At 40.9% G+C, this 17,367-nt stretch overlaps 1 protein-coding gene across 1 annotated transcript in view; it reads left to right on the plus strand.

Moving 5' to 3' along the window:
• Positions 1–17,367, plus strand: part of HSD17B12 (hydroxysteroid 17-beta dehydrogenase 12) — a 165,838-nt gene that overhangs the window by 119,712 nt on the left and 28,759 nt on the right. Inside the window, exons 5-6 of the mRNA XM_058688712.1 lie at positions 1,036–1,100; positions 2,219–2,263. Coding sequence (XP_058544695.1) covers positions 1,036–1,100; positions 2,219–2,263 — 110 coding nt within the window. The remainder of the gene's footprint in view (positions 1–1,035; positions 1,101–2,218; positions 2,264–17,367) is intronic.

Raw genomic sequence — 17,367 nt, forward strand, 5'->3', positions numbered from 1 at the left:
TAGAGATTATCCATTTCATTATTAATTAAAACAAATTCCGAGATATTTTATGTATTCCTACAAACGTTCCTTATTTTGGGTTTGTCTTTCCAGAGCTAGGGAGAACCATAGGATATCTGAGTATTAGTCATGTACCTAATTGTATATAAATTTCTTCTTGGCTTCTCAGTTGTCCTGTAGTCCCAGCCTTAGGTGAGGTGACTGAGGAGGGAGGATATAGAAAGACAAGGACATGATCTTGATTTTCAGGGCTTATGGTCTGGTAGGGATGGATGGTTCATTGGAGACATTTAGTCTGAACCTACTCTCAGCCTCCACGAAGAAGTCTTCCCTCACTCCCTGGATGATGTCAGACCCCAGGCGTAGGCTCCCATGGCATGGTGTACTTTGTAATGAAATAAATGTTTTATTCTTTTTGTTCAGTGTCTTTCTCTTCCTACAACACAGTATGCACCATGATGGCAAAGATTGCCTTTTTCTTTCTGGTGTTTCTAGTTTCTAGTGCATGTCTTGTATGTAGGCATATGGCAAATATTTGTTGAATGATTAAACAAGCTCTCGTGTTAGAGATGAAGAAACTGAGATGCGTCTCATACGTGACTTATCCCTAGTCACATGTTTTCCGTTTCTAGTAGAATGCGGGTTTCTGGTCCCCTACGCTGCAATACCCTTCACTCTTTCTACTCCATTATGAAAATGTAAGTCTAGAGAGGGATCAAGCGATATCTACAAATAACTATCACAGAGGCAGAATACACACTCCAAGGGGCTGTGGAAATTAAAGCAAAGAGAAAGCCCCTTTATAGGGGGGGTTGGATGGTAGGTTCAGGAAGGGCTTAATGAGGAAGACATTTGAACTATACAAATACTGATAGATTTTGGGTGGAAGAGTGTGGGAAAGATTACTCTAGTCATAAACAGTATTTGATTTCATTGTATGTATCACTTTAGTCTTGATATTATTAATCTCCTTATTTCAATAAATGTATAAAACGTAGTTTACGTTAGCCAGCTAATGATCTTGTCTTATTTCAGTGAACAATGTGGGAGTGTCGTATGAGTATCCTGAATACTTTCTGGACGTTCCTGACTTGGACAATGTAAGTCTTTTTTTTTGTTTGTTTGTTTTTTTGTTTTTAATAGTATGGTAACAAAAGGAGAGCATGTGAATATTATATTGGCAAGGCAGTATGGTATAATGGTTCACACTGTGAGCACTTGAGTCCAGCTGCCCGGGGTTTGCACTGTGGCTTGTCTTCTTGTTCCCTGAGTTACCTTGGGGGTGATCCCACCGTCCCACATCCACAAGATGGATGTCCATTCCCACATCCACAAAATAGGTGCCTTCACAGGGATCTTGGAAGGATTGAACGAGAAGATGTTTATAACCTCATTGGTATAGTACAAAGTTCAGTAGTAGCTCATCTTGTTACCCTTATTTCTATATTTATTATATGAAAATAGCTCTGTTTTAAGTATCAGGATTATAAACTTCAATTTAGAAATCATAAATATGTTAATATATAGCAATATGGTTGATTCAGGTAAACTTACCAAAATGAAAGCTATATTCTTGAGGCAGGCATAAATCTTTTTTTTTTTTTTTTTTTTATGTTTGTTTATTTTTGAGAGCGAGAGAGCACGTGTCTGGGGGAGGTGGAGAGGCAGAGACAGAGGGAGAGAAAAAATCCCAAACAGGCTCCGCACTGTCAGCGCAGAGCCTGATGTGGGACTCAGACTCACAAACCGTGAGATCATGACTTGAGCTGAAATCAAGAGTTGGATGCTTAACCAACTGAGCCACCCAGGCACTTCCATGCATAATTCTTTAATAAAAATTAGAAAAGCATATCCTTGAAGGAATATGTGAATTAAAAAGAATTGTTGAAAATCTTAGATTCAATAATTTCTCCTTTCAATATTAGCAGAAAGAAAATAGCATATTTCTTTTAGATTTAATGTCTTTTGCTTCCAGATTTTTCTTACACGTCTACCTTGGATTTTGCATTTTAGCATGAATTGTTACTTTTGGTAGAAAAGTGTTGTAGCACTGAGAATAAAACAAAATCTGCCTTTGTACCCCAACTCCTGCCATTTTCCTGTGTCTCTACTGTATCTGGGGAAACTTTCTGTGGTTTGCTAGATCACGTATGTATGTATCTAATATGGTTACTTCCATGATCAGAGGTATATAAAATTGTCCATATTTGTTTTACAGACCATCAAGAAACTGATAAATGTTAATGTTCTTTCTGTTTGTAAGGTAAGCAGCTTTTTTATAAATATGTCATCCCTTTTTGGTTCGTTCTATTTAAAAACTCACGACCAGTTTGTTCACATTAGTCATCTCTTCTTTCCATGTAAATATGTATCCCTGATGAAGGCGGTCTTATTTCCTTATGTTTTGGGGGTGTAGAAAGAGCTGAAGACCAAACAAGTTTCTGTGTAATTTTGCTTTTGAACAATTGAACATTTATGAAATGCCTCCTCTGTGCAAATAGTGCAGTAGTCCCTGGGACTACACAAACGAATTTAGGCTGAAGACAGATTTTTACAAAGTTTTCATCTACACACGGTTCTTCACTGATAAATTATTTCCATTTTCGTATCCCCTGTAACACATTGTAAGCAGGTGAATGAAATGTTGTGGGAAAGCATTGTGTGGCAGTATGGGACTAAAAGTAATGGGAACGATTTTTATTAGCCACACATAAAAATTACTCTGGCTTCTAGTTGGTAGGCATGCATTAAAGTCGTGTTACTTGTATGTGCCTAGAAAAGACACCATAGCTAATATGTGCTAAAAGGAAGAACAGGCAGCAAAGAAAAACAAAAAGTGGGAGGCGGGGAATAAGTAGCAAATATGAGCATCTGAGCACTACTTCTCCTTATATGTTAGCAGTCACTGATACCATACCTTGATTCCGCACACTAGCCTAGCAAAAAATATTGCCCGAGACAGAATTTGCGTAGGCAATGTCAGAAGCTTCAGATTTGAACACACAGCGGTGTCCCTCTTATCCACTGGGGATATGTTCCAAGACTTCTGGCAGATGCCTGAGGCCCCAGATGCCATCGAACCCTATTTACACTGTTTTTTCCTATCCGTACATACCCCTGATAAAGTTTCATTTCTAAATTAGGCTCAGTAAGAGGTTAACAATAACTAACAATAAAATAGAACAATTATAATGATAATGCTGTAATAAAAGTTAGGTGAATGTGGTCTCTCCCAGAATATCTTACTGTGCTGTACTCACCCTTCTGGTGAGGACGTGGAGTGATAAAAATGCCCACATGCTGCGATGAACTGAGGGGAAGGACGTAGGCACTGTGACCGGGTGTTAGGCTGCTCTTGACCTTCTGACATTGTGTCTGAAGGAGGATCATCTGCTTGCAGACCACAGTTGACCTCGGTTGACTGTGGGCAACTGAAACCTTGGAAGGTGAAACCACAGGTGAGGGGGACCGTTGTACTGACAGAAAAGCCAAATCCGTGTTTCGTAACTCTTCAAGTTTAAGGAAATAAAAAAATATTTAACTCAAATCTATTAGAGTTAACCAGATAAATATAAATAAGAACTTAATTACTAGTTTTCAGCTGATGGCACAGTCTTGATCATTTTCTCTATTGTGAATGTTTAAAGAAAAACTCTCTTTATGTCTTCATGCCCTGAGAAGTGATGTCTGTTACATGCTTGATTTCAAGTCCACGGGCCCTAAAATCTTATGCCTTGTCCACCTCTTCACGTATGGCTGTGCTTCTCCCTGGATACTACACATGTTGCATTTCAAGTACTTGGTTAATTCAGTTATTGTGTGGTTTTATATGATTTGAACAACATGTTGGTTCATGTAAACCAGTTACCAAAACAAAACCTTCATCATCCCTGCATACGTACCGTGTAACATTTGGTAGCTTGCTACTTAAAGGCACCTCATCTGAATTATATTATAATATGACAAATAATTTTATAAAAGAAAATAATCAGTGTATCTTTTCCATTATTGTTTTTAGCCAGAGTTGTTTTCTTACTTAAGATTCAGTTTAAGTGAGGTAAACTACTAACAATCTTTAAGTAGATTTGGAGCAAGAACCCCCCAAACACAAAACGGATGCTTTTAAACCATGGTTGATATGAATATATCTGTATAGTTTTAAGGCTATTTCTCTTGGCATACCTGTATAAATGTTGTCGTTGGACAATAATCTGTATGAGGTTTCAAGTCAATTAAATAACTCTACAGTTTACTAGTTGTTTGACCCAGAACAGATTACTTGCCCGCTGTGCTTCCATTTTTCATGTGTAAAATTGAGGGTGTTAATCTCTTTACCTCACAGAGTTGTTTTGGGAATTAAATAAGGTAATGTACCCAGCTCCTAGTGAGGGCCTTCAAGAATGTTACTATTACTCTCAGAGCTGATAAAGATGTTTAGTATCTGTGTGCAACTCTGAGTTTATTTGTTAGTAGGCAAAGCTTTTTTTTCTTTTAATTTTTTTTTTTTAACGTTTATTTATTTTTGAGACAGAGAGAGACAGAGCATGAACAGGGGAGGGTCAGAGAGAGAGGGAGACACAGAATCTGAAACAGGCTCCAGGCTCTGAGCGGTCAGCACAGAGCCCAACGCAGAGCTCGAACTCACTGACTGTGAGATCATGACCTGAGCTGAAGTCGGTCGCTTAACCGACTGAGCCACCCAGGCGCCCCCGTAGGCAAAGTTTTTTGATCAAAACTAACATTCTGGTCTATAATTAATATACTTTGTGGTTTTGCCTCTTGAAATGACTGTTGTGTACTATTGTTTTGATAATGTTTTCTAGCACATTTGGCCAAATGCCTAAAAATAATGAGTTGTTACAACTGTGTACATGTATTTCCTAATATATTTAATGAGTTAATGATGAAAAGTATATTGAGGGGCGCCTGGGTGGCTCAGTCGGTTAAGCGTCTGACTTCAGCTCAGGTCATGATCTCATGGTCTGTGAGTTCGAGCCCCGCATCAGGCTCTGTGCTGACAGCTCAGAGCCTGGAGCCTGTTTCAGATTCTGTGTCTCCCTCTCTCTCTGCCCCTCCCCTGTTCACGCTCTGTCTCTCTCTGTCTCAAAAATAAATAAACGTTAAAAAAAAAAAATTAAAAAAAAAAAGAAAAGTATATTGAAGTGCTTAAATTTTATTTTATAGAAGTGTTAATATTAGCTACAAATTAATGTCCTGATTTTTTTTTTTATGAAAAAAATTTTTTAATGTTTATTTTTGAGAGAGACGGAGTGTGAGTGGGGAAGGGGCAGAAAGAGAGAGGGAGGGGCGCCTGGGTGGCTCAGTCGGTTAAGCATCTGACATCAGCTCAGGTCATGATCTCACAGTTTGTGAGTTTGAGCCCTGAGTTGGGCTCTGTGCTGACAGCTCAGAGCCTGGAGCCTGCTTCGGATTCAGTGTCTCCTCCTCTCTCTGCGCCTCCCATGCTCATGCTCTATCTCTCTCTGTCTCTCAATAATAAATAAACATTAAAAAAAAAATTTTTTTTTTTTAAAGAAAGAGAGAGGGAGACACAGAATCTGAAACAGTCTCCTGGCTCTGAGCTGTCAGCACAGAGACCGATATGGGGCTCGAACTTGGGAACGGTGAGATCATGACCTGAGCCAAAGTCTTGCTTAAGCGACTGAGCCACCCAGGCGCCCCAGTCTCCTGAAAATTTTAACCCCTTTGTCAGATAAGCCATATATAATTTTTACTCTAGATACAGTAGTATTTTCTCCTGTAGCCTTCTGCTTGTCAGTGCTTCCATGTTTATATGCCTTGATATTAAAAAAACACGGCCTCCTCTGTCTCCCAAGACATGCATTTTTGGCTGGCAGTCTACTGAATACTAATGGTAAAAGCCCAGGGTCTTGACCTTGACCTGTGAGAACCAGTCAGCTTGCTGTGTTTCACGGCCACACACTGCATCCTTCAAGCAGCTTCTGAGCCAGAGCAACACGTGTGGTGGTGTTCGCCTCATGCCTGCTTGAAGACAAGTAGGCAGGGGGTCAGTGCCGAAAGAGCAGCACAAATCCAACAGCACTGTAGAGTACCTCTCAGGTTTTTTAAATAACTGTGAAATAAGAATGTGGGGCACCAGTCCTAATATCTCGACAGATTATGAAATGCTTCTCCCTCTTCTTCCTTCTTCCTCTTCTGCTTTGTCTTTCCACATTGGCATACGTACTTGTTCAACCACGAAATGAGTCAGGGAGACAAATGCTAACTTATTAAACATGTCATAGCATATCATATGGTGAACCATATTGGTGGGAAGTGTCACCTCCACAGGAACTGGGTTTAGGCTTACCATGTCTGTAAGCCTGGTTTTTGCAAATCACATCCCATTTACAAAGCACTAAGGGCGTTTGCTATTCAAAACACTGGAGCACCTGGGTGGCTCAGTCGGTTGAGCGTCCAACCTCGATTCAGGTCATGATCTTGCGGCTTGTGGGTTCAAGCCCTGCGTTGGGCTCTGCGCTGACAGCTCAGAGCCTGGAGTCTGTTTTGGATTCTGTGTCTCCCTCTCTCTCTCTGCCCCTCTTCCTTTTGTGTTCTTTCTATCTGTCTGTCTGTCTCTCTCTCTGAAATAAACATTAAAAAATTTTTAAAACACTTGTACATTAAGCTGAATAGTCATCCTTTATTTTATCTTTAGAGTAAATACGAACCTCCCTGTACCTTTGTGATGTGCACTTTTAGTGGAAAAACAGTTCAAAACTCTTGCTTTATTCACCACGGAATGAATAGCATCTGGAGGGTAGCCAAGTGGTCTTTGTTGTGCTGCAGACAGGATCCGTGTGGTTGGCATCTCTGTTGCATAGATGACTAGTGAGTGTTCAGGTGCGAGAATGGTTTGACTCGAGGAGGCAGAGGCGAGTGGTGTGCACTGGGTAACCAGTCAGCGGCCAGAAAGACGAGTTAGGACATGATTGTGCATGAGCTTGGGCAGTGGGCTAAGAGGGATGGAGAGCCTTTGAGCAGAAAAGTAAGGTGGCATCTGATGCACGTTTTAGAAAGGTGGTTCTAGTGGCAGAGTGGCCATATGTGGTTATGGTGTATGAGTTGATTTTCTGTCTACTGAAGAAAGGGCATTCACCTGGATAAGGTTTTCTGTGTGAGGCTCCCAGGCTCAGTGTTCTTCCATGCTGCTGTGATTTGCCCTATGGTGTATTTTGATGAATTGGGCCTATTGCGCTTTAGTTGACTGTGTTATGTTCCAGGGCCAGGGCTACATTTCCTGTAGAAATGTAACTATGTTCGGAGCCCCGGGGAAACTTAAAAGAAGATGAAAATTGGTCTGGCTGTAGAATCTTCAAAGATTTTATGGTGGCTGGACATCAGGGGAACTAGGGCATGGGTGTCTGCTGCCTAATGTCATAATAAATGTATTGAAAATAGTTTATACCAGAAAGAAAACAGCTTCTTCTCATCATCAGTGCTGGTCCAAGTTTTGCCTCCTCGCCAAACCGCTCGATAAGGACGCCTGACTTGAGAAGCATGCCAGGAAAGAGGAGTGAAATCAGTATACCCTTGTGACCCTGGGTTTGTTCCCCTAAGATGTTTGTTGGGTGAGGCTCCAGCATCTTGTTGTAGGTCCTGTGCCACCTCACAGGCATTGACCTGGATGTGTCAGGTCCGGGATTATCATGTGGTCCGTGTGCTCCTGTGTTAGTAGGTCAGATGATTATAAAAAGTCACATAAGTTCCACATCCCGACAGAGGAATAAGAGAAGTGAAATATCCTGACCAGAGAAATTACAGGTCATCACCAGATGCAGTGGTGGTGAGTGGCCCAGAAGAATACTGGGGAAGAAATATTAACCAGAATACTTTTGACTATAGACCCTTGATGTGTAATCATAGAGTCCAGTCACCTCTCCCAGGCCATTGTCTAAGTCCTGCTTAACTCGACTTTCCCTTCACCAGACATAAAACTGTTAGTTGAGGTCACCCAAGAGGTGTTTGGAAGGCTTGTTGCTTGCCTTACAGTTTTGCTTTCACATCCTTCAGGGGGAAATTTAGTCCTGTCCTTGTTCTCTGCAGAGCGGGTAAGTGCCAAGGCGAGGAGGGCAGTGGTGTGGAAGTTCTATCTAATTGACCAACATGGCAGGTAGATCAGCCTCAAGAGCTCGGAAGAGAGGTCCTACTAGCCGGGGCTTTTCCTTTTGTGATTTGAGATGCGCTGTGACTAAAGTCTAAGATAAGTCTTATTTCTCCTCCAGAACAATGACCTTCGGACCAGAAATCGCCAAGTTTAGAGATAATTAAGCCTCCAGACATTGAACCAGACTCTTCTAAAACAGTTGCAGTTTTGTGCCCGGAGGGCTTTCCATCTCTGAATACTGAGAGCTTGCACATGAAATTGTTGTAGTACTATTGATTACTCTGGGGGAAATAATGGGAAACGGGAGAAGTCCCGCAACTCCAGAGACAGATCAGTACGAGTCCGATTTCAAACAGGCAGGACACAAAGCTCCCCACAATTCAAAGACCAGTTCTAAAGCAGATCTTGCTCGCATTGTTTGTTTCTGATTTGAGATCACTTGTTTGATTTGGAGTTCCCTTCCTTCTGTAGGCCTGACAGTTTTTTGATGCCTTTAATGACAGTTTTAGGACCTCAAGACACTTTACTCCTTTTCAGATGAACACTACCCAAACAATATTCCCTAAACTACTTGAAGTTCTTACCTAAGGGTGGGAAAACCATTTCTTCTGATGGTAGTGGGTCCTGAAGCTGCCACTGGCATTTGTGAAGAAGGTGGACAGTAGGTAGGGGCCCTGCCTATACCTCAATCCCTTTGGAAATTTCCAGTCTACCATTCTGACAAGTGGAGAGGACATTTCACCCTTCTTCATTACTACCTCTTTTAGAGCAAAGAAGAAAGTGGGTGGGGTGTGACCCAGAATAGAATTTATTAACAACCTCTACTTACAGTGAGAAATTACACAGGAAGTTTTGTTTGTTTTATTTGGGGTTGGGGAGAAGTCCTTTTTTTTTTAATAAAATTTTTAATGTTTTTATTTATTTTTGAGAGGCAGAGACAGAGCATGAGTGGAGGAGGGGCAGAGAGAGAGGGAGACACAGAATCCAAAGTAGCCTCCAGCTCTGAGCTGTCAGCACAGAGCCCGACGTGGGGCTCGAACTCACGAACCACGGGATCATGACCTGAGCCGGAGTCGGATGTTAACTGACTGAGCCACCCAGGCACTCCAAGATGAGGGGAGAAGTCTTAAGCAGGGCATCAGAATTTAGTTTTTCCTTCACTCAACCAAAGAGGGGGCTTGAAATCATGTCTTATTAGGAGTGGCTGAAAGAATTAGAGATGTTTAGCATGGAGAAAGGAAGCATGACATCACACACACACACGCACGCGTGCAAACACACACACACACCCCAATGCCAGCTAATTCTACCTCCTTAGTATTTCGCACATCAGCTCACTTCTCTTCATGCCCAGTGATGCCTTCCAAATTCCAAGCCCCTACCCCTTTCATTGGGAACTACTAGAATAGCCCCACCAGCCTTTTTGAAACAACTTGTCTCCCTCTAGTCCAGTCTCCGTACCCCAACCAGAGTGTTACTTTGCATTAGGACATATGACACCACTGTGAGATCCTTCAGTGATTTCTTTCCCTCAAGTCCTAACTCCTTGGTGTGACCTATAGGGAAGGACCTACTTGATGTGGATGCTGCCCACCTCTCCAGTTGCACCTCTGGTCTGTCTCCCTCTACTTCCCTGCGTTCAGGTCAAAGCACCTTGAGTCTCTTGCACCTCATGTCCCTTCAGGCAGTTCCCTGTCCGTGGAAGCTCCCTCGTCTCCCACTTATGCTACTCATCCTTCAGTTTGCCCCCACAGTGTTCTGTCCTCGGGGGCTGGTATGGAGCCTTCGAGACTAGGCCTGGTCTCTCGGCCACACGGTGTCACTGCGCACTGCACATCCTCCCTTCCCTCAGCAGCTCATTTCCGGTGTAGTGCCTCTCTGCAATTTGTGAGCCCCATGAGTGTTGGTACCATGTTCTTTTTGTTCTCTGCTGTTCCCTAGCCCTGGGCCTCACCTATGGCAGGTGTGCCGCAAATGCTTTTGAATAAGTGAGTGAGTTAAAAAGTGAAAATCTTCTTTCTTTGGGAATAAGCAACCCACTTACTGTATGTGGCCCTAAAAGGCTGGACGTAGATCAATTATGGATATTTATACTGAAGGAAATCATGAGAACTTTATACCCTTTGGACCCGCCAGCAGTGGAATGGGCAAAAGGGGAGTTCCCTTCTGATTCTAGGCCGAAGGCTCAAACCAGTAGTCTGGGCTGCACATGCCCTACCAACGTATTTCACTTAGCGCACGTTTCAAAATTGGGACAATTCAGGGGCGCCTGGGTGGCTCAGTTGGTAAAGCGGCTGACTTAGGCTCAGGACATGGTCTTGCAGTTTGTAGGTTCGAGCCCCACATCAGACTCTGTGCTGACAGCTCAGAGCCTGGAGCCTGCTTTGGATTCTGTGTCCCCACCTCTTTCTCTGCCCCTCCCCACTCCTGCTCTGTCTCTCCCTCTCAAAATTAAATAGACGTTAAAAAAAATTTTTTTTTTAATTGGGACATTTCACACCCACATTTCTAGCTTCTCTTGGGGGAAACTCTGAAGATGAGGTAACGCAGACCTGAAGTGTGGCATGACAGTGTAAGTGGGGAGGGCAGAGTGGCCAGCAGGTGAGTGTGCTGGGTAATGAGGCCTGCCCTCTCCAGGTCGCCACCGTCCCCACCCGGCCCTGCTCCCTGACTCACTGTGCTCGTATATGTTGCCCAGTCCTTCCAGGCATTTAAGTTTGTACCCCTCTGTACAGGCAATCCCAGATATTCAGTCTACTCCAACTGAAAACCTGCTTCATGGACTTGAAGGATTAGAACGGTTTTAACTAAATCGGTCTCTTCCATCCCTATGATTATCTGAAATCAGAGCACTTGGTGTGCTTTGCCTGCTTTTGAAAAGCTGTTTTTTTCCTGTTAATGCCAGTATATATTCACTGTATGTGGCTCAGCCTGCAGGGTATAGTGCTGTGCCCGGCCCATGGTGTAGATAATAAACGTTTGGATGGATGAGAAGCACAGAAGCGTTGGTTTTCTTTTCCTTACCTGGATTTGCCTTTGGCGTGTGACATGGTACCAGTAGAGGGAGCCCTCTGTTAATCTGGAAATCCTGGAGAAGAGGAGTCTCTGTGCAGCCATCTAATTGTATTTAATTTAGGCATTATGTTAAGAATGTATTCCTCCACCCAGCCCCAAGAATTTAAGTTAACAACATTGGGAAATTAATAACTTGTAGGAAGGAAGAGTATGACTCTCAGCTCTGACCCCCCATTTGGGGCTTTTCTAGATGAAGACATTCCAAGTTAGTGCCTAGAGTCTTTTCATCCATTTTGAGAGCTGCTGTCATTATGCTCCTAACAATTTTCAAATAATTGGGTACATTTGGCTCTTAGGGTCTCCTGGTAACAGGCTGCTTTGAGCATAACTGCAAAATGATGGTTTTGCCTCACTGCATGAGGACCACTCTTTGTGTGAAAAGCGAGTAGTTGTAGATTGTTTCTAAGGTTCTTTCCAGTTCAAAGCAAAGCTGGTTTATGGGAGAAATGCCTTAGTTTGGGGTGAAAATGTAAAAATCTCCTTGAAGGGGTGCCTGGCTGGCTCAGTCAGTGGAGTGTGCAACTCTTGATCTCAGGGTTGTGAGTTTGAGCCCCACGTTAGCTGTAGAGATACTTTAAAAATAAAATCTTTAAAAAAAATCTCTTTGAGAACTTTAGAAATTATTTTCTCCTGAAATTGTCACTTTTTGAGAAGTCAGCTTATTTGTGCGAAATTTTAAGGAATGGAAACTCTTAGCAAATTGTAGCATGCCAAATTTGGAAAAGCAGTGTATGGTGTGTATATGTGCTTTTTAATTTTTTCAGCATTTGTAGATTATGGCTTTTGATTATGTTATTGTCCATTGGCATGCACCCCTCTGTTCTGGAAAGTTCTTTTATTTTTCTTTAGTTCCATTATTTTAACATGTATCAAAACAATTGATTACAAAAGGAAAAACGGGGGTTGAATTTCAGGCTAAGTAGTATGTGGTGGGGGCGGGAGAATGGCAAGGAGGGCTCTTACCTACACTTCCACAAAGACTTAAAACATTACCAAAGAGGAAAATCAAACAATACTTGGAGATCTCAAAGCACTTGAAAATTTTTACCTAATTAAGCTTTTCACCCCCTGTGCAGTAAATATTCCATTAGCCATATAGGTGAGATTCAAAGAATTTCTAATGAAGTTGTATTCTCAGTATGACAGAGCTCACATGACAGCTTCTAAAGGAAAACTGTGCCGTGCCACTCCAGCATGACTTCCCGTGAGTCACCCTCATTTCTCCCAAAGAGGTCTGGCGTAACATTATTGTTACTTTATGTGGTTCTTTTCCCGATCAGACTATGGATTTTGTAAATTACTGTTAATGATTCCAGTTGAAAACTTGTATAAGGCATTTGTATCTGCTTCCTTCTAATTTTATGGGTTCATGTTTCACTTGCTTGAATTTAGATCCTGTTTACTCCAAGCAGGTGTCTCTGGGGTAAGAAGATGGGCAGATGTGGACAGAGTGGCTATCTGTGGTGTCCTAATTATTTATACGAATAGCCTGGATTCTTGGGACTTTGCCCAGATTCTAGGGTTAAGTTGTTACACTTTAAATTCTATTTATATATAATGGTGGGTACAAGTGACAGTATTTGTTGTCTTATTTTACGAAGTTATCTTGAATTTTAATCTTTCCATTTGGGTTTTTGGTTGTCTTTTTTGAGCATAATGCGGTAGTGTTTTCTTTGTCCTGTTCTCTGTTCTCTGTAGAAACTGACTGAATGCCAGAGGTTACATGAGACAAAAATTATTTGATTGTAAAAATAAATCACTTGCTTGTAAGAGAATTTGCACAATTTGTGTAATTTGCTGTGTTACAAGTTTTCATAATAAACTAAAACACAGGAAAACCTAAATTGACTATTGCGTATAAAATAAAGTTCCTTATATAAGCTCTTGATTACTGATGCCAGAGAAGTGAAAGAGAAGAAAAAATTATTCATTTTAATTTCTTTTAGAAATAGTATTAATTGTAGGGGCTTTTCTAATTACAAAAGCAGTGCACGTATTTGCCAAAAATGTGAGCAGTATTTATAACACTAAGATGGTTATATTTTAATGTAACATTTTCAGAAATTTTTTTTTTTTTTAGGCCTGCCAATGCATTTTTAAGTCAGGTATCTCAGCTAAATGATCTAATGAAACAGATTTTGATGGTTTATAAGCTAAATCAGCCTCTTATTCATTTCCCGGCCAGAATATACATAGCTGTGGTAATAAGTACCAATAAATATTTCACTCTTTTTTTGAAGATACAATTCATTGTCCAGTTGGCTTACATACAACACCCAGTGCTCATCTTGAAAATGAATATGTGGTATGCCCAGAAGGAATTCTAAATTGAGCTGGCATTGCTAAAGACTTTTCATTTATCTTAACTTTTCTTTGTGTATCTTTGTGTATCTTCATGTATTTGTATACTCTATGGGCAGCTGGCACACAGAGTGATGCAATATCTAGGTGCCATATAATATATATTGACCTTTCTTCCTTTGACTTTAGGCTTCTGGGACTTTTTTTTTTTGTGGTGAAGATTAATGAAACTGTCACTAAAAATATATATATAAATAGGAAATGCTTGTTTTTTCCGCAAAGATTTGAAGCTTTCATTGCTGTAGAGGTACTACTGCGGCAACTTTTGCCACTTTTTAGACAAAAATTAAATTTAAATTGTTTGCTGTATACTTTTGGAAATAACTTCAACCCAGACGCAAACAAGTCCAAAAATCACGTTTACTGCTACTTTTCTAATATTCTTAACCACTGAACGCACAAGTTATGGTAACCTTATTTAAGCAGCATCTTAAGAGGAACAAAAAAATTTCCTGGTACAGCAATTATCACCTGCAGATGGCCTAAAATTAGCATATTGAGTTAACTCCAGAAACAGCTTGTGAGCTGTGAAATGGAGTTCAGATAGATAGTGAGATGTCACAGAAACGCTGGTACATGGTATAAATAACCAGATATCAAGATACCAATTGATGCATACAAAGTAAAATGAGAGTACTGATAGCTTAGTTAAAATATCCTATGTAAAACTTGACATCAAAGAGAATGCAATTTGATGTGAACATAGGGAAGCTTCTCTGCTTATTTGTATTGTTATTTGTGTACACATATGCAGCCAAAGAAGGCTTGAAGTTGAATTTATCATGACTTATAATCTGATTAGAAGAGAATTTAAGTGTAGAACGAGGTGTTAATCAGTGCTATAAAAGCATGCAGATTTCAAGTTAACTTTTCTCAAGCTTTTCAGGGTTGTTACTATTTGGCAGGTCAAAAAGCTGGTCCATTGTGTGGCAAGGAGAAATAGTTTAGAGCCAGAATTTAAGAGGAGAAGCCAACGAACAATGCAAAAGAATTTTTCTAAAAAGAATTGAACTTTTTCCCGAGAGGACCTGAGGGATTATTTGGTCATTGAGCATCCAACAAATATTTCTGGCCCTTTAATAGCTAGACATCGAACACACTGTTTTTTCCTTTGTCTTTGTGCTAAATTATTTAAACTTGTTGAGTGTTAGCTCACATCTATAAAGAATACATTTTGGAGCTCTCTTCGGCAGCACGAATCCTAAGGTTGGAATGATGTGGAGAAGATTAGCATGGCCCATATGCATTGAAGACCATCCAGAAAACATTTAGTGTTTAGCTATTAATGTGGTTTTGTAAGTAAGATTCTATCGAATGGGGTTTTATTTGGTCTCCGATGATGGATAACTGTTGCCATTCAGAAAGAAAACATTTAATGTATGACATGTACATAGTGTAAGGAAAAAAATAGCTCCCAATGCACGCATTTATATTTCTTTAATATCCCAGCCAAAGTGGTATTTCTTATTGGATTATATTTAAGAGTATACATTTATGTCATAGAAAAAAAATCTTAATTGAACTATAAAACTCTGCACAACCACTAGGTAATAGTCATATGGTTCTGAGATCCCTGGTCAGAATAAAAGAATCCATCAACAGATTTTGTAGACTTTTCCTGGTAGTTTTCCGGGTAGATCACTGCCCACAAAGCCTATCCCTTCTTCTCTCCTTTTGTGTCGGAAGGCTAAACAGTCAGTGGCTACCCCTATGAACTGAACTCCACTTAGCTACTCTTCAGTTAACAGGTCTCATTTCCTGTTACATAGATGTGTGCACATGCACACGCACATGTATTCATGCCCTTGGGTGTGAGCGTGTTTATTATCAGTCTTCTTACTCATTTCTGATTCTGGTGGTCTCAGGACTTAGAGGACTGAATGATAGCTTCTCTCCACAGACTGCTTGGGGGACCTCTTACATTAGCTAAGCGTTATGGTCCCTGATGAAATGTGCTAAATAAATGTTTTCAGATGTTGCTAGAAATGCATATAATCAATCCTTATCACAAAATACTCCACAACGGTTAATATGCCTGAAGAACATCCATTTATACTAGCGTGGGAAGCTGTCCATGATGTGGTATAATATGCAGATTGAATGACATATATAACATGTTGGATGTGCATGCTTTCCTTTATAAAAAGCTCCATTCAACAAAAGGCTTTTTTGAAGGCCTCAGGTCTATAGCAAAGATTGTAGTTTCTTACAGCCGTTTGCCTTTTTGTATTCTATTCCTTCGGCTAGAATATTTTTTCCTCCTGATGAATTCCTGTTTATTCTTTCAGAACTTAACTGAAATGTAATCTGGGAAGCTCGACCTGCTACCCCAGACATGATGAGCCTTGCTCCTAAGCATTAATGCCCTCTGTCCTTACACTCAGAGTGCGTCTTGTAATGATTTGTTTATATGTGTATCTGTGCTCCTCCTGCGTAGTGCACCCCTATTGGTCAGCGCCAGGTTTGAGTAAAGAACATGGCCTCGACTAAGTGGGAGAATGTCTCTTTATTACTTCATGTTGCTCAGCCCATAAGTTGATATGCATAGAACGTTTTAGGAGCTTTTTTTCTCCTGGGTTTGACAAAGTAACATCCAGTGTATTTTGTGATCCCATATCTTTAACTCTTATCCATAAGATGAAGATTCTTTTCAAAGCCTTATTGAGGGATAATTTTATAAGCCATATAATTCACCGACTTTAAGTGTACAATTGAATGGTAAATGAATTCACAGAGTTGTGCAGTTGTCACTAAATCGAATTTTAGAACAATTCCAAGAGGATCCTGACAGAAGTATTTTTAAATACGGACAGAACTATCTGGAAACTTGTGTCGTGGGTTGAATTTGATGACCTCAAAATGGGTCACTGTTTGTGGCTTTGAACTGTGTAGGGCACCACATGCTTAAAGGAGGCCCCGATACTTAGTGGTGCTGCATCGTGAAAGAATAGTGCATGCTGGCAATAAGGGATGCTGATTTCTCTTCAGAGGCTTGCTCTGTGACGAGCTCTGTGCCGGGTCCATTATATACATTACCTCATTTGAGATTCAGAAGGTAATAACCTGTAATGGAGATGCCTTCTTTATTTAATAATACATATGGACTCCGCAGACGAGAAGGAAGCTAATGTGACGTCACACTGCTAGTTAAGTGAAAGGGCTGGGATATGAACTTGGGCCTGACTTGTAGCACATTTGGCCTAAACGTTCAGTAGCTGTATTTTGAGCAATGACTATGGGGTACCATAAAAAGAGAAATCTTAGGAAACGTGGAAGCAAGTTGGAAGAGTCGTTTGATCTGAAAAGAGAGGAGGTGAGTATAGTGTGGAAAAGATCAATTCTGAAATCAGCGTTTTTTTGACTTAGCCCCATCCAGTTTGGTTTGAGGCCCCGTGGGCATATCCTCAGTTGGGTCAGCAAACCTAGAAAAGCGAAGAAACAGGACTGTGTTGTAAAAATTACAAAGTAGCGGAGGCCATTTGGGCTCAGCATAATCTCTGGGTGAGTTTGCTTTGGGAATTGTTTCATTTTTTAATAAAAATTTCTTTAAGGTTTATTTATTTTTGAAAGAGAGAGAGTGTGTGAATAGGCGAGGGGCAGAGAGAGAGAGAGAGAGAGAGAGAGAGATGCAGTATCCAAAGTAGGCTTCAGGCTCTGGGCTGTCAGCATGGAGCCCAATGTGGGGCTTGAACTCATGAACTGTGAGATCATGACCTGAGCTGAAGTCAGATGCTTAACTGACTGAGCCACCCAGGCGCCCAAGGGCATTGTTTCATCTTTAAGTCTTAAAATGTTAACACTGC

Source organism: Neofelis nebulosa, chromosome 10 (assembly GCF_028018385.1).
Source record: "Neofelis nebulosa isolate mNeoNeb1 chromosome 10, mNeoNeb1.pri, whole genome shotgun sequence".
In the NCBI taxonomy this organism is placed as follows: Eukaryota; Metazoa; Chordata; class Mammalia; order Carnivora; family Felidae; genus Neofelis; species Neofelis nebulosa.